At 34.5% G+C, this 27466-nt stretch overlaps 1 protein-coding gene across 3 annotated transcripts in view; it reads right to left on the bottom strand.

Moving 5' to 3' along the window:
- The window catches only part of LOC126886906 (venom carboxylesterase-6-like), a 133377-nt gene that overhangs the window by 38955 nt on the left and 66956 nt on the right, over positions 1-27466 (bottom strand). For all 3 annotated transcript variants that reach the window (XM_050654057.1, XM_050654055.1, XM_050654056.1), the window contains 4 exons: positions 20904-21003; positions 20623-20817; positions 17900-18085; positions 851-1207 (listed from right to left, as the gene is read on the bottom strand). In XM_050654057.1, coding sequence (XP_050510014.1) covers positions 851-1207; positions 17900-18085; positions 20623-20817; positions 20904-21003 — 838 coding nt within the window. The remainder of the gene's footprint in view (positions 1-850; positions 1208-17899; positions 18086-20622; positions 20818-20903; positions 21004-27466) is intronic.

Genomic DNA, 27466 nt, shown 5'->3' with positions numbered 1-27466 from the left:
AATTCTCTATTTAGTAGTTTAAACATTGACATAATCATTTATACAGGGTGTCCAAGAAAAATTATTTTGAATTAAATTAATTGACACAAAAAAAGAATGTATGTAATTTATTTAACTCAGAATACATTCTACTGCTGACAGAAAACAGAAAAGAAATGTTTATTTGATGAATAAAAATTGTTTGTTGCTTAAATTCAATATTCAACCTACCAAGAGGCAAATGGGTGGGAGCTTGAACATTTAAATTAAGCGAAAAGCAATGTCTATATATCAAAATACTTTTTTTTCTGTTTTGTGACAGCAGAAAAATGTATTTTGAATTAAATAAATTATATACAGTCTTCTTTTTGTGTCAATTAATTCAATTAAAATATTTTTTGGACACCCTGTATAAATAATTATGTTAGTGTTTATATTACTGAATAGAGAATTGAATAACCTACTAAATGAGCTAGCACACGACCCCTATTCCCTATTTAAAAATAAGGGGTGGGAAAAGTGGAAGGAAGGGGTTTGACAAATGACAGATGTATGTACCATAAAAATGTGTCCCCCTTAGATCAAAAATTGACCTGTTTTTTTATTTCCTTAAAATCCAATAAATACTGCCAAATATCGATGTGGACTGTTTTCTTTGGCACACTCTGTATAAGAGGAGGAAGGAGTATAGGAAAAAAGAGAGTGTCATGGTTGAATTTAAGGGACTGATTTAAATGCAGTTCCATAGAAATCTTCAGAGCAGCGGTAGATAGAGTAAAGATAGCGATGATGATATTCAATCTTGAGAGACGGCACCTAAATAAGAAGAAGAAAGGCAATGGTAATGATTAGTAAAAAATATTATACTTACAGACTGTAGGAAAAATTCCTTCGTCTTTTACACTTGAAGTTACCCACGGTGCATCATTTATTTTGCCTTTTTTAATTAATTTATAAGGATGGTCAGCTAAAAACGGGTTTTCTCCATTTTCTATTACAGGTCCAAAAATTACCAGTGGAATAGCGTCTAAATAACGAAATAGTTTTGTCATGGCATTCAGTAGATCTACAGAGCTAACTTTCTTTAGACAATCTACCATATCCTTGGTAGAATCACTACTACAATTAAGATATCCGGCAACTTCGTTTGCTTTTTTTAACGGATATTCTACGATAGACCAAGGAGAGAACGCAGTACCACTTTGGGAAAATCCTCGATGGAATAAACCTAAAATTTAATAAGATTAACAATTAGCTATTTGACTCACTGACTAGTTTTCTGGTTTAAGATGAAGTTGTATAGAATAATATTAAATAATGTAAATTATATTACTTTTATAAATCTTTTCAATGGTATTTATTTCAACTTCCTTAAAAAAATTCAGAATTTTTTAAATAACTTCCTTCAATAAACACTATAATAGTTAGAAATATTTAGAAGACTTATTTTTCTATAATCGTCTGTATTAGGTATACGGGGTGAGGCAGATAAAGGGCCAATTAGAAATATCTTAAGAACTAGATATAACTGAATCCTAATAATAATATCGTATGGCATTTTTGCCGGGGAGATCCTTTCGGATAGTTCCAGCGCCAATTACATCTTTAACCCTGTTTCAAGTAACTAGTGTCGATGTACACTATTATTATTATTAACTGAATCCTGAAAATTTGAGTCAAGGGTTTTTGAAGGGTGAACCATTTTGTATTCATAATTCTTAGAGCCATAAGCCAAAAATTAATTGCAACAAAAGATACGTGAAATTTTATTCGGTTTGCCGTGAAAATACTCAATCAAAAATAATTTTTTGAAAATAAATGCATAATAATCTAAACTGATTCTGAACTAGTGAATATTGGTTAAAATAACAAAACACCTACGAGTACGTAGTCAAGATTGTTGGTGCGTTCAATATTAATAAAAATATACAATATTTTATCTAGCTGGCTATGACTTTGACACTAAATATGGTTAGACATTTGCTTTTCTTAATCATTGTAATATTTCTATGGTTCCAGAGGCTTTGTTATCATTACTAATAAATGTTTGTAATGAGGAACTAATTCATATAGTTTTTCTGCTAGGAGACTGTAACAAAAATGTGCTACTAGTTATCAGAATTTATCATCAGCAATTCCATGATGACAACCAAGAAGAAAATCTTTTAAAAATTTAATATAACGGTTTCAACGGACTGGACACTTAGATTACGAGAAATCTGGTCGAACAAAAACTTATTAAAATAAATTAAATGTAATCCTTAGTGTCACTGACAATCTAAATATTAGTACGAACGTTCACGTAATCTAAGTCTCTAGCCCGTCGAAACCGTTCTAGTAAACTTTGAAAAGTTTCACTTCTTGGTAGTCGCCTATCAAGGAATTACTGATGATAAATTCTTATTGCTAGTAGCACATGTTTGTTACTCTCCTAGAAGAAAAACCATACTAATCAGTACCCCATTAGAAAACTGTATATTAATAATGGTAACAAAGCAATTGGAACTACAGATAAATATAGTATATTGTAAAAATGTTTTCAAAAAGCAAATGCTTGTAGTGCCAACTAGATAGAATGTGGTATGTTTTTATTAATATTTTACGCACCAACAATTTTACTAACGTAGGAATTTTGATATCTTACATAATATTAATCAATTAAGCAGCAGTATAGATTAATAAGTATTTATTTTCAAAAATTATTATTGATTGAATATTTTCACGGCCAACCCAATAAAATTTCACGTAATTTTTGTTGCAATTAATGTTTGGTTTAAAGAATCACAAATAGCTCAAAAATTTAAGCAGTTAGATATAGGGAATAATTAAGAAATAAAAAAGTACTATAAAATAATATTTCATTACAATATTAAATACAGGGTACTCTACACCCATTTAAGAAAACTCAGAAAGTACTCATTCCGAGTTTCGACCAACCCTGTATACTAAAATTAACCACTTTGCTATAGTAATAATTTTTAACAATAGCAGACATTGTTAAAAATCATTTGAACGTAAATATAATTTTTGATGTCAAATCAGCACAATTCTACAGGGTGTGAAGTTTGCTACAATATTTATAAAAGTAGTGATTATCTTTTAATATACCCCGTATAATATTAAAAAACCTCATATTCTAAGAAAGAAGACATCGATGAGAGTGCGGTCCTCAACTTAGTTGATGAGGTACATCTAAATTTAGACTAGAAGTTTTTCATCGCTTTCTATAGTAAATCTTTAAATTAATAATAATAAACATAATTAGTAGTTTAGCTATTAGTAGTAATTCAATTTCTGTAAGTAGAGTCTTATCATACCAGCCGACGAGTAAAGACGTTAAATTCTAATTAATATTCGCTTACAGTTTTTGCAAAAGTTAAAAACGCGTTTTGTGAATGTGTTATTCTAACGATAAATATTGGTAAGGTGACTTTATTTAAAGACATATTATAGACCACTTCAAAAATAGGCCAGTATTTACTGGCCCCAAATAATTGATATTTTGGCATACAAAATAAAAATTTTTACATCATGGCATTCTCATCTACGTCAACTAAACTTATTTCTACACCAGACCAACAATCTCCAGAACCTAAAAGCTACTCTTCCGTAACCAGACAACCAACCGCTAAAGTTTTTCCATCAAGAAACCAAGCAATTGTGTTCGACGCAATTGACAACACCAAAATTGAAGATTACCTCCACAGTTTAAGCCAAATTATTCGACCAATAAATATTATTTTCTGTTCAAAGCTATCCAACAACAGAATGTGCATTTACTTAGCAAATGAAAAATTAGTGGACGACTTTATTACCATATATATATACGGGGTGTCATATCGGCTGACGCCGCATCCCCACACCTAACCGCCATCAATTTCTATCCTGGGCATCTTCCTCTTCCAAATCTCGGTGTTCCATGGCCTTCCTTATCATGTCATTCCAGGATAGTCTTGGTTTTCCCCTTATCTTCCTACCGGGGGGTTTCCATTTCAGGAGTTTCTTTGGCCATCGTTGGTCGTCCATTCTAAGTAAGTGACCGAACCATTTTAGGCTTCTTCTCTCGAGCCTGTCTACCGCTGTATCGTGTGCCTGCATCCTTCTTCTTATTTCTTCGTTACGTATTCTGTCCAATCGGAAGATTCCAGCACTTCTACGTATGTAGTCCATTTCCACAGCATTGATCCTTCTTCTGGACTCTGCTGTTAATGTCCAGACTTCGCTTCCATACATGAGTACCGATTCCACAAATGTCTTCCCTATTCTTAATTTTGTAGTTCTGGATATATTTTTATCCCACCACATGGAATTCAAGCAACCTACTTTATTAAAAACCACGGAAAAATCAAAGTTAATCAACAACTCTTACAAGCACGACGACTAATCACACCCAGCCAACGACTAGTACTCTCAGGCGTATGTCCATCTATTCCACACTCAATCTTAGAATCCGAATTGCAAGCACTTGGTGTCAACCTTTTGTCACCCTTATCATTTCTCCGTATAGGGACTTCCAGTCCTGAGTTCCAGCATATATTAAGCTTTAGGCGACAAACCTATATATCCCCTTTAACCAACCATACCTTACCCGATTCTTTTATTATAACCCACGAGGAGACATCATATAGAATATGGATATCTTTAGACAACCAGACTTGTCATATATGCAAAAACACCAAGCATTCAGCAAAAGACTGTCCAACAAAGGCATCTGTATCAGGTGACACCACTTCAATTCCTCAAAATACAGAATCAGGTGAGAACTCTATTGAAAATAATTACAATCAGGCGACTAAAGAACTAACGAGTGGCATCCCACAAAATAAAACCGAACTTAACGATCAAGTTGTACAAAATGAAACACTAAGCACAGAACTCCAAACTAACCAAATAGAAACAGATCCAATATCACAAAAACGCAGTTTCTGAGCGTTCTCCAACTCCTTCATCAGAACACGCTTTTGAAGTACCAAAAAACAAAGAGAAAAAGACTAAATTAAACCAAGGCAATAAACCAAAAAAGACGTTAGAGGAAATGCTGAAACCTACAGAAGAATTATTTAGAGACCAAAATTCCAGTTATCCCTTATACTATGATCAACTAATAGATTTCTTCGAAAATTGTACAGGCTCTTCCGACCCAATAAGCATTACAAAAATGTATACCAATGAAATTTCTGAAGTTACAGACCTACTGACAAAAATTTATCCTAAACTAATTGACCGAAAAATTAAAAGTACATGCACCCGAATAAGAAATAAAATTTTACGACAGATTGATCCGGACTTCCATACCGAACCAGAAAGCGACACCTCTACGGACACATATTAAAATATCAATATCATTCACTAGTTTAATTCAATGGAATCTGAATGGGTATTACACCCATTTAGAAATGTTACAAATACTAATCTCAAAATACAGACCAATGATTCTATGTTTAAAAGAAACTAATTTTAAAAACAACACTGCACATAAGCTAAAAAACTTTAATAATTAAACAATTATTGTTTCTTCAAAAATCGACAACATGCTAAAATCGCCAGTGGAGGAGTAGCCATATACATAAAGGACGACATTAATAGCACAGCAATACCGCTAGAAACAAACATTGAGGCAATTGCAGTCAGAATCAAAGACGTAACTAGTTTTTCCGTATGTAACATATACATCCCCCCCAATCAAGAACTTAACCATAACGAAATATCGGACCTTTTAGAACAAATACCTACCCGCCATTAATTGTCGGGGACTTCAACGCACATAATCCTTTATGGGGTTCAAAAAAATTAACACATCTTGGTAGAAAAATAGAAGTAATTCTGGAAAAACTCAACCTAAATTTACTTAATGATGGACAAGATACCCGTTTCGACATAAGAACGGGCGAGGGTTTTGCTATCGACCTATCTATATGTGAACCATCAATAACGCATACACTTTCATGGAATGTATTACCAGAGCCATACGACAGCGACCATTATCCTATTTTAATCCATAACGAAGATGCATCTACAGCTATACCAAAAGCAAAATGGAACTTAAAAAATGCGGATTGGACGAAATTTCAAAATCATATCGAACGCAACTTGCATGCCATAAATGAAAATAGTAATGTGAACGAAGAAGTAGATTTCATTACAAAACTAATAATAGATTCAGCAGAAAAAATATTGGAAAAATTAACTTCAATAGTAAATTCCATCCAGTTCTTTGGTGGAATCATGAATTTCGACAAGTAATACAACAATCCAAAAAAGCGTTTAATAAATTCAAACGACAGAAAAATGAACAAAACTCTTTAGAATTTAAACGATTAAGAGCTATAGCCAGATTTACTATCAAAAAAGCTAAGCGCGAATCTTGGAAAACATAGGTTTCAACAATTGACAGTTCTACTCCAATGACAACTGTATGGAAAAAAGTAAAAAGAATATCTGGTGCAAAATCACACAAGTCAATAAATCTGTTAGAGCAAAATAATATAATATATAAATCCCAAAAGGAAATATCAAATATACTGGCATTAGTTTATGAAAAAAATTCAAGCGACGCAAACTATTCGCCAAATTTCTTAAGGAACAAAAGAAATGAGGAAAGATATACCATAGATTATGAAGATCAAAATAATAGTGAAATAAACTTTCCAATGTCGATGGATGAATTAGAAGCGGTAATAAAATACTGTAAGAACTCGTGCCCTGGACCAGATAATATACCCACTATTTTTCTAAAAAACCTCACCTACCCATCTAAAGAACACTTACTCAGCATTTTCAACTTAATCTTCTCGAAAAGTTTATTTCCAAAATCGTGGAGAAATTTAATAATAATTCCTATTCCTAAGCAAAGTAAATCAAAATCAGATCCCGAAACATATAGGCCAATATCTCTTACTTGTAGTATGGGCAAAATGCTAGAGAAAATAATAAATAACAGACTAATGTGGTATCTGGAATTAAAAAAATTAATTATACCAGAACAGAGTGGATTCAGAAAATATCGTTCTACTGTAGACAATCTTATTGACGTAGAATCGGAAATACATGAGGCTTTTGCAATTAAACAACATTGTATCGTAATATTTTTCGACATTCGTAAAGCCTACGATACAGTGTGTAAATTATCAACATTAAAAACTCTTAGCGAATGGAAAATTAGAGGTAATACACTCAAATATATATCAAACTTATTAGAAAATAGACAGTTTCAAGTCAGAGTAGATGGCGTATATTCCTCAACAAGAAATCAAGAAAATGGGATACCACAGGGCTCGAACCTTAGCACAAATCTGTTTCTTATAGCTATGAACTCTATTACCGCAAAAATTAAACATCCTGTAAAAGCTAGGCTATATGCAGATGATTTGGTTATACTTTGTAGAGGAAAGAACCCAACAACCATCCATAACCATGTCCAAAAAGCCATAAATCATATTGAAGAATGGTCATCCACAAGTGGACTTCAGTTTAATACCCTTAAAACCAAAGCAGTGTGTTTTACGAAAAGTCACCAAATACAACTGAAGAACTTATACTTAAATGGAGCACAGGTTAAATATGTAGACGAAGTTAGATTTCTCGGTATGATGTTTGATCAAAAACTAACTTGGAAAATACATTTAGAATATTTAAAAAAGACATGTCAGCCTGGAATAAATTTGTTACGATCACTTGCAAACAAAAAATGGGGCGCTGACTCGTCTACATATCTACAAGGCCCTAGTACGTTCCAAACTTGACTACGGCTCAATCGTTTACAACTCCTCAAAAAAGACGTACTTAAAAACAATAGATGTGATTCAAAATACAGGTCTTCGAATTTCCTTAGGAGCACACCACACAAGTCCAATACAAACTCTATACTGGGAGACTGGAGAGATCCCACTCACGTTTAGAATACAATATCTAAATCTTTCTTATGCCGCTGCAGTATCCTCTAATCAAGATAACCCAGCTATACACAACGTATTTGCTGACCGCTTTAAAAGTTGTTTCCAAAACTCAAATAGAACTGATCACCCTTTTTATTACCGCATACAAACTTACTTATCAAAAATAGGTATTCATTTTCCAGACACCTACGATATTTCCGCAATCCAAACCCCTCCTCCTTGGACAATTCGCCTTCCCTATACTGATACCAGCTTATTGCGACTAAACAAATCAGAAACGCCTGCAAGTCAAATCAATCAAGAATTTCTTAAAATATTAAGCAAATATGGTAGCTGCTTCAAAGTTTACACCGATGCCTCCAAAAACGAAGACGGAACTGGCGCAGCAATCTACTCGTCAGATTACACAGCAGCTTATAAGTTACCTTCATATACAACAACGTTCTCCGCTGAACTGTTTGCTATCCTAAAAGCATTGGCTCTGATAGTAGGGTGGTTCGAAAAAAACTTTTTTTCTTATTTCAGATCGCTATAGTGCGCAAAAGTTGCCATTGGTATAGACTTGAAAAAAGCACTAATTATTATTTTTTTATTAATTTGTCTTCCGGTCGCGCAATGCCATCGAAGTTGGCAAAAATTGTGAAAAACCTTAATTTTTCATATATTTTTTTAACAGGCCAGATGGTTTTAATTGCGTTCCTGTACCATGAATTAACTACTAAAAGTATAAAAAATCAATATAAATGCACTTATTATACATTTGTTTCATATCTTCCGGTCGCGCAACATAATACAAAATGAGCAAAATTAGTAGTTTTTGCAAAATTTCGGAGTTTGACTGTTTGGTAAAATTTAATCATACGACTTTTAGAGATGGTATAGTTTAATTAAATTACAATAATATATTTAAAATCCAAGCATATAAGATACATTTTGATATTCAATTGTTATTCGGTCGCGCAGCTTCGTCAAAAACAGCAGACTACCGAGAGGCGAGGCGAAAGTGACGAATGCCAGCGAAGCGCGCGCAACCACAAGTAAAGATACATGTGGGAATACCTCTAAAATGGAGTATTTGTATTCTCCATTACAACGAACTGCCATTCCACCACCTTTTCCAACACTTAGATGAAAATACAACAGACCCAATAGGACAATCCGGACCAATTGGAAATGCCCTACCTTGTGAAAGACTACCACTTATTGATTTTAATCCTATTGATTGTGAAATTCCAAAAGTTGACAAGCGTATTCTTAGCAAGCACCAATAATTGTACTTGCTTGAGATATCAGAAGTCATCAAGTCAGGACATTGTTCAGAAAACTTTGTGGTGGGTACGTGATCCTAGCCCAACGTCACATTCAAGGTGGCTTACTACTGCAAACCGAGTTTTGCGTTTCTACATCAGTGTGTCCAACCCTTCTGAGAATCTGAGAGAGATTGTCACATTCATTCTCAAATGTTACAATATGCCTATGTGGTTTGCCACAAAAATAAACCACAAATTCACAGATGGGCCTAGACATGATTACAAAATCATTGAATCTTCAAGGTACTTACCAGAAGAGCTGCTTCAAGTTGTTGATCCTGTTTTACAACGGAATGCTTACTTTGCCCATCCCGAAAATTTACTTTTGGCTATGGTAACTGATGACAGAAACCATGTCAGAGAGCTGGGCTTTAGGCGTATCATGAAGTAAAATCAAGTAATATCTGAAAGTGACTCTATCAGAATCTTTAAACTACCAAACTTAAACTTTGAATCTAAATAGTATTACGAAATTATCAAATGGAACACCAGTACACTGACTCCCCTCTACTGCTAATAACATTGACTAATGAAGAAATAAAACAGTATGTGAGCAATGACTTCAAGCTTGTTATGAGTATAGATACTTTGCCATACCATACACACGCAGTTGAAAGATGCGTTAAGCTAGTGACCGAAGCTTCAGGTAAAGTGTGTGGACACAGTTCCAGAGACGGCTATATTAGAACCACATTATTGCATCGCTCAGCGATGCCAACGATTAAAATCAACAACAACTGGTAGTCTTTCACAATCAGGTAGGGCCTTTCCAATCGGTCCGGATATCCTATAGTGCCTGTTGAATTTTCATCTAAGTGTTGGAAAAGGTGGCAGAATAGCAGTTCGTTGTAATGGAGAAGACAAATACTCCACTGTAGAGGTCTTCCCACATGTATCTCTATTTGTGGCTGCGCGAGCTTCGCTGGCATTCGTCACTTTCGCCTGACCTCTCAGAAGACAAATTAATAAAAAAATAATAATTAGTGCTTTTTTCAAGTCTATACCAATGGCAACTTTTGCGTACTATAGCGATCTGAAATAAGAAAAAAAGTTTTTTACGAACCACCCTATCTGATAGTTAACAAAAATAATAAGAGAAACATCATTATCACAGATTCTCTCAGCTCAGTATTGGCATTAAAACAACTCTATTCTGATCATCCACTACTACTTTTCATTAAAAAGGAACTGAAATATGCAGAAAATATGAATATTAAAGTTAATTTTATTTGGGTACCATCTCATACTGGAATCGAAGGTAACGAGGTTGTGGACAAAATAGCAAATAATGCACCTAATAACCCAAACGCAGAAGAGAACATTAAAACCCTACACACCGACCTGAAAGCATATTTCAAAGTAAATACTTTTAAAATATGGCAGGATACATGGAGGGACTCATCAACCAAGCTATACGAAGTTGACATTAACCACAATCTTCATCGCATGTAATCTTCACTCGTCTCCGGATTGGCCATACTCGATTAACCCATGACTACATACTCCAACGTGCCGATCAACCTGTGTATGATTTGTGTAGAAGTGTCCTTACCGTAAAGCATTGTTTATTGCAGTGTCCGAAGTATAAAGTGCAACGAAAAAAGTGCAACATATCACCAACGTTAAATAGTGCACTCGGAAAAGACAGTGATACAAAAAGCATCTTCACATTCCTCAAAGACTGCAACCTCTTACCAAAAATATAGTATTTTACTTTACTTTGTATAGATTTAGAGCTTTTTATAATTTCCTATTGTTATGTTTAAAATCTATTTTTAAGTTATAATTTTGTAACACAATCCATACACGCTAATAACCCTGCGTGGTTGATGCGTAATGTAAGGAAAAAAAATTTCTGTAAGTACTTTTATCAATATATTTACGGTTTCATCAAAATATTACAGAATTACGAATTTAAATCCAGTCATAGAGTTTTGTAAATTCAAAGGTGCTTATACTTGTTTTTTGGCTTATCTTCGATAGGTTAAATACTTTGTAATTATAATAATTATAATTATATTTTGTAATTAACAGAGTCGTACTGATCCAATTACAATATAATGAAACGAAATAAGAAAATTAAAATAAAAAGTATTAAACCATTTTATCCGATGGCTGGTACTTCTGACTACATGGGTCCTCCAATGTTACCCGATCAACAAACACAATTTTACTCTACAATTACCCAACAGAAAGCTGCTACATTTCCTTCCAAAGAACAAGCCATTATTATCCCAGCAGTAGACACAGTAAAACTAGACTACGTTACAGCAGGAAGATCACTAGATAAGCCCAAAAAGGTTCTCCTTTTATCAACAATTCTAACGGCAGAATCTGCATCTAGCTCTCCAGCAAAAAATTTTTGACACCTTTTTAACAGACCACGGAGGAATAAAAATAGGAGATTATACACTCACCGGCACAAAATTCCGCCATCCAAAATTTTTGATTAAGTTTGACCATTTATAACTTTATTATTTGTGCTCCGATTTTCAAGATATTTGCATCAGTTTATAGGTACATGTATTGGTATTACTTAGTTTTTATTCCAGTAACAAAAAAAAATTTGCTCGCATGGCAGTATACATAGGTGAAAGGAAGCGTCATATTTTCTCCTAAGTTTAAAAAATTCTGTGGAAAAATGAAATAGCTGATTTTGTTTCATAGTCCTGTCATATTATCCCGGAGGCATCACCAACATTTCTTTATTTAAATTATCCGAATATCTTTTTTCTTGTAACAGCTGTACAATTTTTTGTAAATAAAAACACTGATTGATTCATAAAATAAAGGTTGGATTGATAAGAGTAGAATGGCCTGCATGCAGCCCAGATCTTAATGCTATTGAGCATTTATGGAATGAATAAAAAAATATATTTGCCGTCATTCTAGGCCTCCAGAAAATTTAGTACAGTTATGGCCCTTGGTAAAGGAATATCGGGCTATTCCCCAGAAAAGGAAAACACATCTTTATTCGATGCTAAACATATTGCGAGCAGTAGTTGCTGCAAGAGGGACATAACCGCTATTGAATTGTTTTGTTTTGTTGTTAATTTTGTTTTGTTCTGTTAATTTTAATGCGTTTGATATTTTTAATTAAATAAACCTTCAAAGCAGTGTTTTTATTTACAGCTCTTACAAGAAAAGAGATATTCGAATAATTCAAAAAACAAAACCTTAGTGATACCTCCAGGATAATACAAAAGGAGTATGAAACAAAATCAGCCATCCAATTTTTCCACAGAATTTTTTAAAGTTAGGAGAACGCTTTCATTCACCCCCGTACAATGCCATCTAAGCAAAAAATTTTTGTTACCGGAATAATAGCAAACGACAGCAATACATGTACCTACAAACTGACGCAAGTATCTTGAAAATCGGAGTACAAATAATAAAGTTATAGATTGTCAAACAAATCAAAAATTTTGGGTGGCGGATTTTTATGCCGGTGAGTGTATTATTAGAGCGAAGAAATTAATCAATCATGATAATAGGTTGATATTTTCGAATGTCTGTCCGAATATTCCTCATCACATCGTCGAGAAATATCTTACTTAGGGCTTTCATCTACTTTCACCGATGTCTTTCTTAAGAGCAGGAATTCAAGACCCTCAATATAGTCACGTATTAAGCTTCCATAAACAGGTGTATTATACATCTGTCGACAATATTGTCATTCCTGAATCAATTATTATTGACTTCGATAATACATCTTTTGTGTGGCACCTCATTTGAAAGATGATTCAATTCTCTATTCAGTAATATAAACATTAACATCATTATTTATACCGGGTGGCCAAAAAAATATTTTTTGAATTAAATTAGTTGCCACATAAAAAGAATACATGTAATTTATTTAACTCAAAATACATTTTACTGCTGTCAGAAAAGAGAAATAAAATGTTTATTTGACAAAAAAACATTGCTTTTCGCTTAAATTAAATGTTCAAACTGTCAAGAGGCAGGTGTGTGGCTGTTTGACATTTAATTTAAGCGAAAGGCAATGCTTGTTTATGAAATAAACATTTTTTATTATATGTAGCATCAGTAAAATGTATTTTGAGTAAATATATTACACACATTCTTCTTTTTGAGTCAATTATTTTAACTCAAAAATTATTTTTTGGCCACACCCTGTATAAATAATGATGTTAATGTTTATATTACTGAAGATAGAATTGAATCACCTTTCAAATGAGCTACAACACGACTCCTATTCCCATTTAAACAAATCACCGATGACGTCTTTACGCCCAAATCGATGACGTCACTATTATGTATTATTGTACGTCAAAAAATCCTAATTTATAAATAAAAATCGACCTGTCAGAGCTTTAACTCTGAAAATAATTAAGTCATGAGATAATAGACCGTTTCCACACTTTACGAATGCACTCAAGGTGTAACCAAATATGAGTGATACGTTATGGTAGGGGAGCTCAAGCGGGGATTTTTGCAGTTACTTGAGCGCGTCAGATTATGGGGAAAAACCTTGTGCCCTAAAAATGTACCTATACCATATATTGGCTCTTAATACGGGGGAGTTCGTTAAGGGGGCCGAAAAAAAAATCTATCCTTAGAAAAACTCGAAATCGTCAAGATAAGGTAAGTTGATAAGGTAAGATTGTACATGCAAAACAGTGTATATTTCAAAAATCTGACGATTTGTGCGGGGCGTAAGGAAATGGGTAAGTACCAAAGTTTCACAGGAAAAAAGCGAATATTTCGTGAAATTAATGACAGATCGAAAAAATAAAAAATAAGTGCTCAATATTTTTCAAAAATCTATCAAATGATACTAAACACGACTTCTCACGGAGAGGGGTGGGGGGTAAATTTAAAATTTTATATACGAATCCCGCGATATTTCGCGAAATGAACATCAGATCGAAAAACTGACAAACGAATGGCACCAAACCCGACCCCCGACCGAGGTGGTGTGGGGGTTACTTTAGAATCTTAAATGAGAGCCCCCATTTTTTATTGCAGATTTGGATTCCTTACCTAAAAATAAGTAACTTTTTTTCGAGACAATTTTTCGAATTATGGATAGATGGCGCTATAATCTAAAAAAATGATTCTTGGAAATGGAAAATTAAATTAAAAATGGAAAGTCTCCACTAAAATGGAAAACTTTACTTAACTTTTTTTGGTTTTAGGACCTACTCTTCACAACCCAATAGGTTCCCAAAAGGCTCGAATGTCATAAAAAAGTCATGGAGGAGAATCCAAAAATGTAAAAATATATAGAGCTCCATTAAAAAAAAACAATTATAAGCAGCTGCCGGTATAACCGGAAATAAAAAATAGATGAAAATATTTTCATTGAATAATTCACTCTTCAAAACCCCTTAATTCCAATTTTCATGATTCCGTTACCTTTAGTTTTCGAGATATTTCTAATTGGCCCTTTATCTGCCTCGTTCTATATACATATTATATTAAACCGGTTTTATAGCGTTATACGCCTTTCCGATCTTAATCACCACTTGCTTCTATTGAGGCAGCCTTCTTCTCTTACATTTTTTCCGACATCGCCTTGGTGATGCCTGCATCCATGTGGTTGCTGGTATTCCTCGTTTTTTTTCTGTGGGATCAGTTTTAGCACTTTTTTGTGGAATATTCTTCCCTCCATTCGTCTTACGTACCCGTATCATACTAGCTGTCTTTCGATGTCATCAGCTATGCTTGCTTTTTCGTTTCCATTTATTGTATAATCATCATTATCATCATCATGGCATTTACACTCCTAGCGGAGTGATTGCCGCCCTCTTTGGGCTCTTCCGATTCGTTTGTCGCGGTGAATCAATCCGCATTAACATTTTGGTTTTACAATTGGTTGTGTGACTTGGCATCTTCTACAATTTTCCTCCATTCGTTCCTGTTTTTGCTTCTGGTTACCCATTCTCTGACTCCCATCTTCTTAAGGTCCTCCACTATCTGGTTCTCCCATCTAGTTTTGGGTCTTCCCCGTGGTCTGCCTGATACAGTTCTCCATTTGGAAATTTTCTTGATAACGGCTTCTGGATTTCTCCTTTCTATATGTCCCATCCATCTGAGTCTCTGTGCCTTGATAAATCTGACGATGTCTTCTCCTTTTAGAAGTTCTCTTACTTCGTGGTTCATGAGTTTTCTAAATTCATTATTACCTAAGTTTATTGGTCCCGCTATCCTACAAAATATTTTCCTTTCTAGGATCCTCAATCTTTCTTCCTCTTTCTGTGTCGGACACATTACTTCAGGACCATATGTGATTACTGATCTAATTGCTGCTTTATAGATTTTCAGTTTTGTATTCTGAGTAAGCTTCTTATCTTTGAGGAAGTTACTGTATTTCCAGTAGGTTCTGTTTCCTGCCTGGATTATTTCATTAATTTCGATACTTCTATCATTAGTTCTATTAACTGAGACTCCAAGATATTTAAAATGTTCTACCTTTTTAAATATTGTATAATATCGTCGGTTATTATGTGTTCTAGTAGAGATCTTCTTGGTGACCTTCTCCAAAAATCCATATCAGTGGCTAGTAATTTAGCGTTGGATATCTTGGTCAGTGGCGGTCTCAGAGTCAGATTTTGGAAGGGACGATGGTCTGTTGCAGGGGCGTCTGGGGGGTGCAGCCGCCCAGCCGGAAAGGGGGTCCGGAAAATTTTTAAAAATATGGCAAGATTTTGAGAGTTTTAAAGGCATTTTATTCATTTGAACAGTTGATGGACCGAATAAGGACTGACTGTCACTTAGTGGTTGTGACGAACGGAGAAAAAGGAAAATCACTTATTATTATTACAATTAGTATGAGTGGAAACAGTTTTACACTATAATAAAAAATAAAAAGCTAGCCTCTAAAGCTTGTTGTAAATATTGTTCGGCTAACTTACAAATAAAATATTCAAAATATATTTTTTATTCTTGTGATTGTATCAAAAACCAATTTAGAACTATTGAAAACAACTCAAAGTCTAATAGAAAAGGTTTGTGGGTGATAGTATTTTTCAATGGCAAGCCTATGAAGCAAGTCTCATCTTTCTAAACCTTTGACGATTTACGTGGTTTTACTTTATCACGAACAAACGTCAAACTTCAGAGGTTTGGTCTGAGAATGTTAGTTTTACGCTTGAATTGGAAGAGCTCAAAACACATTTTACCTTATAAAATATTAAAATTTACAATAAATATACAATACAAATTAGTCTATTAGAATGGAAAAAATGAGGTTCACAATATACATTGTAATAGTTTTATTAGGTTATAAGCAATAAAATAACAAGTTATAAGGTTTTAAAAAGAATGTAATTACAAACCGAACTCAAGTCTTCGATGGCCACTTTTGGCGAATCGTTCTAAAACTTTCGTTGGGTCTACAGGGATGTCTCGATGGGCATGGAGTAGAGCAAGTCCAGTCAACCTGTCTTGACGCATCCGTGTTCTTAGCCACGACTTTATTCTCTTTAGAGATTGAAAGCTACGCTCTGCAGAAGCATTGCTGATGGGAAGTGTAGCTAAGACTAGAAATAGCTTGCTGACTGTAGGGAACAAATCTCTGTTACAACTGTCTAACGCGTCCAGCGCTGTTTTTGGAAATTCGTCCGTGTCTTTCCATTGCATTTCCCAAAGCTGTAGTTCACCTTTCAATAAGCATTTCATTTCAGCTTGAGACATATCAAAAAGTTCACTGTACCTCCTTACTAAACACTCAATTTTTTCAGACATGTCCTGAACAGAGTTGGTTATCAGGTATTCAGGCATGCATACGTGAAGATTGTACAACTCCAATGTTTCTTCAGGAAAACGAGACTTTGTGCCTTCTATTACAGATTCTAGAATGGGAAGGAACACTGATACTCTAAAGTATGTCTCTGGGTCTTTAGTTGCGTGGTTGGCTCGATTCTTCTGCACTTGTGATATTCTTGGAATACTAATATCAAAATCTGTCTTCTCGGCGATGTCCTTTGCTTCTTGGAACAAATCTTTAAAGCAAACAATCGCTGTGTTCCGTTGATTGGCAAATGCTTTGATCATGTCCGTAAAATGTTTCAATGCACATTTCAAGTCAATATCAGGTTTTTGAAGTAGCTTGCTAAAAGGCAGTGTAAGTGAAAATATTGTCACTGTACCGTATTTGATGTTGTTACGTTATATCAAAACTAACCGTAGGCTATTAAAATAATCTGTCTACGGAAGTTTTCACACTGTTAGATTATTTTGTCCAATAATGGCAATGCATTAGTTCGATCTCACACTTCGGATTAATATGTATATTAACTTGTCAATTTTTCAGAAAAGTAAGGTTTCTCGGGGGGAGGGTCGCCCCCGTCGCCCCCCTTGAGACCGCCACTGATCTTGGTTAATTGCCAGACTTCAGCTCATATATGTTAAAACTGGTTTTAATATTGTATTGTAAATTCGTTTTTTATTTTTTGTTCTTATACTGTTTTGCCACAGTAACCAATTCAAGGCTCCTATCACCTGTCTTCTCTTTACTATTCTGTCTTTAATACTCATTGCAACTTGCAATTGTCTCCTGTTCCCTCTATTAGTTTCCTTGCTATATATTCAACATCTTACTTGTCCTGTGTAATTATTAGAATTTGGCCACCTGCATAGTGTAGGTGAGTATCGTAGCTCCTATCGGTAGTCCCATTCCATTGCAATTCTTCTCCCACTGTCTCATTGAAAAATACGTTAAAATAGATTAAGATATTAATCAAAATTTACCTTTTGATAAAGGAGAAAAATAATGATGGTGAACGCTAGATGCACCTGCAGAACTTCCAGTAATTGTAACAGAATTTGGATTTCCTCCAAAAAATTTTATATTATCCTTTATCCATTTTAGCGCTAAAACTTGATCTTTTAAGCCATTGTTACCGGATACTACGTTATCTTCAGTGCTAAGAAATCCTAAAAAAAAGAACATGCAATTTACACATACAATAATACATAATTGAAACTTCGATTTTTTATTATTTATGAATAAATATGCGCAAATATGTACAAAAGGATTAGACAAATATACATCAATATATATTAACATTTTTAAAATAAAATAACTAAATTGTATAGCAATAATATATATAGTGACTGTACACACCGATATGGGCCTAAGTCGCGAAGGCTTTCTAGATCCTATTTCTTAGGAGGATCAGTTCCTTTTGCTTATGTTATCTTCTTAACGATTTCTCTCCATTTTTTCCTGTCTCAAGTTTTTCCCCGCCATTCTCTCACTCCTGCGTTTTTTAAGTCTTCTTCAACTTCTTGCAACCACTTTGATCTTGGTCTTCCTCTTTTCTTTCTTCCTCCTGGATTCCATTCTATCATAGCATATGTCACTGCTTCATCTCCTGCCCGCCAGATGTGACCTAACCATCTAACTCTGCATTGCTTTATTTTGGTCACGATATCTTCTTTTATTACTTTCTTAATCTCTGCATTTGTTCGGCTTCGATATTTATTTTGCTCTGTTCTGATTGGTCCCAGTATGGTTCTCATGATCTTTCTCTCCACTATTCTTAAGTTTTCTTCATCTTTTTTAGTCATCGTCATTGTTTCTGCTGCGTATAACAATATTGGTCTAATTATGGTGTTATACATTCTCATCTTGGTTTTAATAGACAGTATTTTGCTTTTAAGTAGTGTTTTATTTGCAAAATAAGCTTTATTCGCTGCCAATATTTTTTCTTTTATTTCTGGTATCCTTTCACCCGTGTTGCTTATTGTCACTCCTAGGTATTTGAAATGTTCTACATCTTCAAACTCTGAATTTCCTATTTTGGTTTTTCCTTTTATTGCTGGTTTCCCTAGTCTTAATATTTTCGTCTTTTCTTCATTTAATCTGAGTCCCATTGTCTCCCCTTTCTCTTTTATTTCTTCTAGCATTTCTTTCATTATGTTTCTATTTTTTGCAATAATAACAATGTCGTCTGCATATGCGATTATTTGTCCACCTCTTGTTCTTAGGTTTCCTTTGTTTATATTTCGTAGTACATATTCTAAAGCTAGATTATACAGTGTCGTGGATAAGGCATCCCCTTGTTTCACTCCTTTATTTATAATGAATTCATCTGTCTCGCCTCTTTGCGTCTTTATGCTAATTTTGGTAGTTCTCATTGTCATATTTATTAATTTTCTGAGTTTATGTGGGATTTTTAATTTTTCCAGGGCAATCATTAGTTGCTTTCTCTTAATCGAATCAAAGGCCTGTTTGAAATCGATGAATAGCATTTCTAATTGCAGTTTATATTCATTTGCTTTTTCCATTATTTGTTTTATTGTGTGTATAGCATCTATTGTTGATCTTCCTTCTGTGAATCCACATTGGTACTGTCCCACTCTCTTCTTCGTGATCTTTGACAATATTTTTCTTATTATCGAAGTCAATATTTTATATGTTGTGCTTAGTAGTGTTATTCCTCTATAATTTTCACAAATTTGTTGGTTACCCTTTTTATGTATTGTTATTACCTGCCCTATCTCCCAGTCCTCTGGCATCTTCTCTTCCTTCCATATATTTTTCAATAGTGATAGTATTTTTTCCTTCAGTTCCTTTCCTTCATATTTTATAAGTTCCATGTTAATTTCGTCTTTTCCTGGAGCTTTTCCATTTTTGCTCTTCTGTATTACTTCCTCGAGTTCATCTATTGTTGGCTCTTTTGAGACTTCAATGTGTATTTCGTCTGCTTCTTCGTCCACCGTTTCCTCTTCTTCGTGTATTTCTTCTCGAGTGTATTCCTCCGTCAAGAGTTCTCTGTAGTGATCTGCCCATACCTGCCTATATTCATTGTCTTCTACAATGACTATTCCCTCTTTATTTTTTATTCCGTTTGTTTTACCTTTGTATTTTTTGGTTTGTTCTTTAATATTTTTATAGAAATGTTTCGTGTTTCTATTTGTTCTTTCCTGTTCTAATTCTTGCATCTCTTCATCTGCCCATCTTCTTTTATTTTGTCTTATAATTTTCTTAGCGTCCTTTCTTAATTTTTCATAACTTTCTCTGTCTTCCTCTTTATCCGTTCTCAGCCATTTAATTCTTGCTTGCACCTTTTGTGCTGTTAGTTCTTTACATTCGTTGTTATACCATTCGTTTAGCATAGCAATAATACTATAGTAAAAAAGACAATACATTTAATAATTAAATAGAGCAAGGGACGTATTAAATTCTAGTTTATTCAGAGAGCGCCATAAAAACCTGACTAGTTTCCCTTTCATTAGAAATCATCAGAGAGTGCATTTATACAAGTGGAACAACGATTAATGCATTTCTTAGTATTGAAGAAATTATATGTAAGAAATTATTGAGTTCTGTTTAAAAAAAGTCGTTTCTTTATACGTGTACCGGTATGTTTAAGGTTAATATGATAAATTTTAAGAAAGATGGCTCAGAGAAATCACTGTTTTAGGAGAAAAAAAATTGTTCTCTCGGTGTGTAGTTAAAAACTTACCTAAAATTGACAAACGATAATTAAAGGAGACATAGACCACATCCTGGTCCATTATAAAATCTGGATTAGCCATCATTGAAGGAGCACCAAATTGATAAGCGCCCCCATGGATATGAACGACAACATCCAAGTTTTCATCTCCTTTAATTTTTGTAAGTGGGACATAAACGTATAAGTATAAACAATCTTCAGCTCCTTAAAATAGTGTAATAAAAATGTTATTTACTATAGAAGTAGCTGAATTTATCGAGAATAACTTAAAAAACTCAATATTTATTTACCTATGATTCCTTTGAATCCTGGTAAAGGCAGATATGCTAAACAAACATATGTCCTGTTCCCAATTAATTGTCCTGTCCACTTATCAGCAGGCTCAGGTTCCTTAAATAGTGACAACAATAGCTATTTGTATAACAAGGGAGGAAAGTGCTACTTTTCCTCCCGAGAATGAAGTTTACTGCCCGACGCGTAGCGGAGGGCAGTTATCATTCAAGGGAAGAAAAGCCACTTTACTCCCATGTTATACATATGGTTTTTCCACCTTCCTCAAATAACAAGTCATTTTTTCATTTTCACTTAATTTATTTATGTAACTAACCAACAAAATGTATTAGAACTAAAACTAACAAGTAGGTACAATATAACTGTCAACTGTCAAATATAAGTCAAATTATTAATGTAAACAGTAAATCAAAATAAAAATTTACTGTTTTTTAACGATTCTGCAAAATATACTGTATATTTATAAAATGGGTGTATAAATACTTACGTAATAGAAAGTAAACATTGTACAGGGCGTCAATAAGTTATATTTCATGAATGAAATACCATGACGTCACTTTTACTTTTCCTCCCTAGGGAGGAAAAATATTTTCCTTTTTAGGGAGGAAAAGTACAACTTTTCTCCCTACAATCAGGTCCGGAAAAGTATACTTTCGGTAGAGGTAGGTGGAAAAAATATTATTATATTTTAATTTTATCTATCTTACTATTAACATCTAAACACTTATAAATTCAGCATAGTTTTGTCAGATGGATCCTTTTCAGGGCTTTATTTATTATTAAACCTTCTGTTCCCAATATATATTGGTTTAAAAATAATTATGTGGTACCTCGAAGATATATAACAACATTAATCAGAATGAAGTTTGGACATGCATGTTTCCCTCTACATCTAGCAAGAATTAAAGTTTTTGATCCAAATCTTTGTACTGAATGTCAGAAGGTGGGTGATTTGAATCACACTTTTTTGAGTGCACAAAATACATTCCACACATCTATAATTTAATCGAAGATTTAATAAAATGTAATGTTTTTCCACCTTTCAATATATCCTATCTATTGTCTCTGAACAGCAAAAGTATATATGATTGTTTAATGAAATTTATCTGTGAAACTAAAATTAACCTCTAAATTTATTAATCTTGATAACTTGATATATTATGATGTACATATGAAAAAAAAGAAGAAGAAGATGTATAATGGAAAAATGTGGTGAGCAACTTGGATAGTCCATAGCGGCCAACTGCAGCTTTTGAACTGAGTAGAGAACTGTGGAAGAGTTTGCTATGGAACTCTAAGGACCGCATTGCCTTTTTTATGTATGAATAGAAAACAAAAAAGTTGTGACTGGCTAATTGACACTTAAGTATATGCCATAAAAAAAACTATTCTAACTATATCAATAAATTTGAGAGAATACCTTAGGCCTCGATCCAGCGTACCAAAAAAAGTTGATTATTAGCAAGCTGAAAATTTGTTAATAGCTTAACTGTGTCTAGTCGGACAAACTTTGATGTACGGGAACACTGGAACAGGGGAAGTTTTAATTTTGGAACAGGTTACACGTTTCGAACGTCAGACTAGGAAAACGTCCCATGTATTTTGTCTAACAGAACTTCAAATTATTGATTTGTTACGCTTTCATTATACTCTCATACAAAAATCAGACTATCTACTATTTACAACCAATATAATGCCTGTCGTTTGACATGTTTTACTTGTCGGACTTAATAAAATGCCCAACATATTTGTCAAACAAACAGTTTTTCATATTATATTTCATATATTATAATATAAAATTTGCTATTGAATAAACTTAAAAACAATCTGCTAGTGTTCACAATCATAAACTGCTCGTCAAAAGTTAGGGATATAGAAAATTCTGCTGAAATTCCATAGAAGGTTTTTTCGTGAACAGATTAACGGATTGCGCTAATTTTTTTTATTATTTTAGATTTTTCTTTAGTATTTACACAGTTACGCAAAGGTTTACTCAAACTTTTTTTTTGTACTTATACCGGGTGGAAGAAAAGAAATGTTGTTCTTATGTTAAGTTTGAGACGCCCTGTAGGGAGGAAGAGGAACAAATGTGAGTATACATCGAAATCGAATTGTAGCCTTATGTTTTGTGAACATTTTGTGTTTTGAATGTCCCTGATATCTTTAGAAAAAAAATAGACGGTTTTGAAATTTAATATGTGTTTTAACCGAAACAAAAGTTTGAGACACCTTGTAGGGAGAAAAAGGCACAAAGGTGAGTATACCGCAATATTATGTTGTAGTCTCATTGTAGATAGACAACGTTACTTCTGGCGCATCCCCTAAATCGCAACCCTTAAATATTAATAAATGCCAAACGGCTTAATGTAGGATGACGTGTGACGTATCGTTGGAAAGGGGATGAAAAAGGGGGTTGAACGCAGTATGTGGCGTGCGCATCGGAGTATGCCAAAAGGGCATTACGTCATATCTTCATTTCTATTGGTCCGATTTTGACGTAAGAGGGCTCGTCGGAACGGGGAGGGGGTAACGAATAAGTTGAGACAAAAACAAAGATGGCGGCAGTGCCAAAACGGCATTACAGCATATCTTTGTTGCTATTGGTCCGATTTTGACGTATGGGGTGTCAAATGAAAGCGGTGGCAACACAGAAGCCAACTGTCAAGTCTTCTTCTTCTTTTCGTTTGTCAATTCTTCTTCTTTTCCGTATAGTGCCTAACAGAACGTGACATTCGACATCTTTGTTGTCATTGGTCCGATTTTGACGTATGGGGTGTCAAATGAAAGCGGTAACGACACAGAAGCCAACTGTCAATTCTTCTTCTGTCAACGTTCAATATTAACTGTCAATTCTTCTTCTTTTCCGTATAGTGCCTAACAGAACGTGACATTTGACGTATGACGTGACATTTATATGACATTGTTCAGTTTTCCGTCCGACATTTGACGCAGAACGTGGCATTTGGCGTGAAATATGACGTGAATGACGTGAAATTCGACGCAGAACGTGACATTTGAACGTGAATGACGTGACATGTGACGTAGGACAAACGACGTGACGTGAATGACGCGAAATTCGAAGCAAAATGTGACATTTGAACGTGAATGACGTGACATTCGACTTGCTATCCTCTGCTGCGCTCTGCTACCGTCTGCTAATCTCTATTACCTTCTGCTCCGCTCTGCTACACTCTGCTGACCCATTATACCGCTCTGTGATCGTCTGTGCCTTCTGTTAGCTTGTCTCTGATGACGTCTGTACGTCTCTGGTACCCTCTGCTAGCCTCTGTTATCCTCTGCTATCCTCTGCTACCCTCTGCTGCGCTCTGCTACCCTCTGCTGCGCTCTGCTACCCTCTGCTGACCTCTGATAACCTCTGTTACACTCTCTAAAGTCAAAAAATAAAAGACAACATATTTTATTAATATTATTTATTAACAATTATCCAAATCATTTACAACTTTATTGCTATAATACCATACATATTCATTCAAAGCTTGACTTAACAAAGTATCTGGAAAAATTCCACAAAACGCAGTTAAAGCGTGAAGTCGACTATATAAACTGTTACTCTTATGACAATTTTGCTGAATAAAGTATACAACATTTCTATAATACGAAAAAAACTGTAAATTGTCCAATAACGACACTCGTTGAGACACTAAATCAATGTTTGCTCTCAGGATCTGGCTTACATCATCTTCACATAAATAATATTCGATTCCATGTTTCTCGATAGTCAGGAACTTTACATTTTCCATTACCAATTGTCTTAGTTTGCAGAAATCACCACACTCAAATTCGATTGGATCATACTCATCGGAACAGGTGGGCAAAGGTGGTATGAAAAATTCTTTCATAATTTGTACAAACATCTCAATTAGGGTAGTCCACTCGAATGTGTTTAAACTGATTCTTGTACATTTACCATGTTGGTACAGAATAATGGATGGAGAAAACTGTCGAGCTGGAGATAGACCAATTTTTATGTGAAAACATCCTATTGGATAGGTAGTTTCCAATAGATAATATGGCTCATCTTTGGCAGCTTCTTCATATTTTTCCAGTACTCGATCTAATTCAGCGTCGTAGATAATTGTTTCTTCACTTTCGTATCCGCTATCTTGAGAAGCCATATTACTGCTGTTGCAACTGAATACACAAGTCGGTTGGAGAAACTCAAACTGAATGCGACGGATGGTTGCTGAGAGAATTTATACTTTTTCAATCCCCCACTCTTTGCGTGTAATTGTCAGCATTTTCTAAAAAATGTATGTCTACGCGGCGTATCGAAATATAGATCCTTAAACTACATCTGAACTAGTAATCCAGCTGTTGTGTTTGCTATCCAATCCTAACCATTTAACATACATCTTATTGCCTTTTCGTCTAAGTACTTTTTCAACCAAGTAAATGTCGGAATTTTTTGATTTCTGTAATTCTTCTTCGTAAAATCCGCCGCTAATCAGTGTACCTTGCATGTCTTCGAGCAAATACGTTATAGGATTCGTTATCTTAACTTGTACAATTCTAAATAATTCTGTAGTCCAATTGGGCGTGTAGGCCTTTTCAAAGAAATGTTTTGCCTGTGATATACGTACAATGTCGCCTACTTTAAATCTTCGTGGACCAGCAATCTTTAAATGACTATAACTTTTGTTTAAAATGGCTTTTTCGTTGGATTTGTTGACATGAGATGGCTTGTATCCTGTTTTACTGTGCTTTGTATTGTTGTATTCCTCAGTGACTGTAGGTAGTGCATCTAGCCATTTGTATGATCCATGTAAACTGAAATACTTGTACAACTTTGCTTTCAACGTTCTAATAACTCTTTCACAAATGGCAGCCTTCTTAACCGTGTAGGTGCTGTAATGATTAATTTCGTGTTTTTTCATTAAATTTTGAAATTTTCTGTTGTAAAATTCGGTTCCCTGATCAGATTGTAGGTTTTTCGGAACTCGTTGAGTATGGGCGAGAATATCCGAAAATGCCCGAGTAATTTCCTCACCTGTTTTGTTCTTTAGAGGGCGTGTCCAAACAAATTTTGAAAAACAATCAATTACAACTAGTATTAGTTTGTAATTTTTATTTTGGTGCGCATAAGGACGCATTTCAGCCAAATCCATCTGCCACAAATCATCGATTCCTTTGAGTATTGTTCGTCGATGAGCATAGTTTTTTCGTGCTGGTTTATGCAAGTCATACACCACCTGTTCCTTTTCTTTAGACATTTTTATAAACGACTTTCAATTGCTGTTAGGCGGGTATCTATATTCATCGAATGAAGGTTGTCTACTACATCCTGTAATGCCGCGTTCATTTCTTTTATCTTCTTTTCCATCTTCATATCGTATATCGCATGATGTGCAATGGTTTCTGCAGCAGATTGTATATTCTTATCGGTATCCTTTTTTAGTGTATTCAAATCATCTTTGAATATTTTTGTAACTTTTGCTCGAGAAGTGGAAATGTGGTTTTATGAAGCTCTTTTCTTACTTCATTTAGTTCCATGGTTAACTTCTTTATATCATTAGTTTTTTGCTGCAGCAACTTATTTACATTATTCTCCGTATCCTTTTTTAGTGTATTCAAATCATTTTTCATTATTTTCTGCAACTTCTGCTCGAGAAGTGGAACTGTAGTTTTATGAAGCTCTTCTCTTACTTCATTTAGTCCGATGGCTAAACCTTCTATCTCCCCAGTTTTTTTCATCAACAACTCACCATGTGTTTGAATTAATGGTGACTGTATGTTACGCAACTCATTTATTTGTGCATCGACGTATTTTTTCGTTGCAGCATCACCATTTTCTGATGGATCCTTGACATTGCAAATTTTCACATTTTCAGCATTAATATTTCCGTCAGAAGTATGTGGAAATGTAACTCGCGTCACCTTTTGAGCGCTACCACCACCACCACGAGAATGATGACCGAATTTGTCGACACTCATAATGGAAATGATATTGTCATTCCCAGTTACTCTATTATATTAGCTTCTTTTAGTTCATTGATGATGGCTACAATTTCGTTGTCGAGAGATGTGTTGCCGGCGTCTTTCGAAGCCACCAAGAGTTGAAGACGCTCCACCAATTCATTTGGATCATCCCAGTAAATATATTCCCTAGGTGTTTCACTGTAAATCAAACGAGAGTCGTCGATAAGCCCTGATCCTTTGGAGGATGCAGCTGGCGAAGGTAGCTGTGGAGACGCTGATTGAGATGATGTTGAACGAGTTGGTAAACGACTATGTGGTGGTTGCTTTAGTGCTGATGATGTAGTAGATCGAGTATTTATCTGTGACGGATTCTGTGATACCGTTAATGTAGACTGTGACAGATTCTGAACTATCGTTGATGTAGACTGTGACGGTTTCTTTGCTACCGTTGATGTAGATGCAGGTCTAAACAATGGCTTAATAATATAATGATATTTGTCTCCACTTGAACCTTTAAGGCGGCCTATTGAATTCAGATGAACTTCGGTTTTCTCTAATAACGTTTTGTATAAATTTTTATCTTCTTCATTGTAGTATTCAGGATCAGGATTATCATAGAAAATAA

The sequence above is a fragment of the Diabrotica virgifera genome, chromosome 6 (genome assembly GCF_917563875.1).
Source record: "Diabrotica virgifera virgifera chromosome 6, PGI_DIABVI_V3a".
Taxonomy (NCBI): domain Eukaryota; kingdom Metazoa; phylum Arthropoda; class Insecta; order Coleoptera; family Chrysomelidae; genus Diabrotica; species Diabrotica virgifera.
Note: the sequence above shows the minus strand (reverse complement) of the source record. Positions and strands in the feature narration are given on the sequence as shown.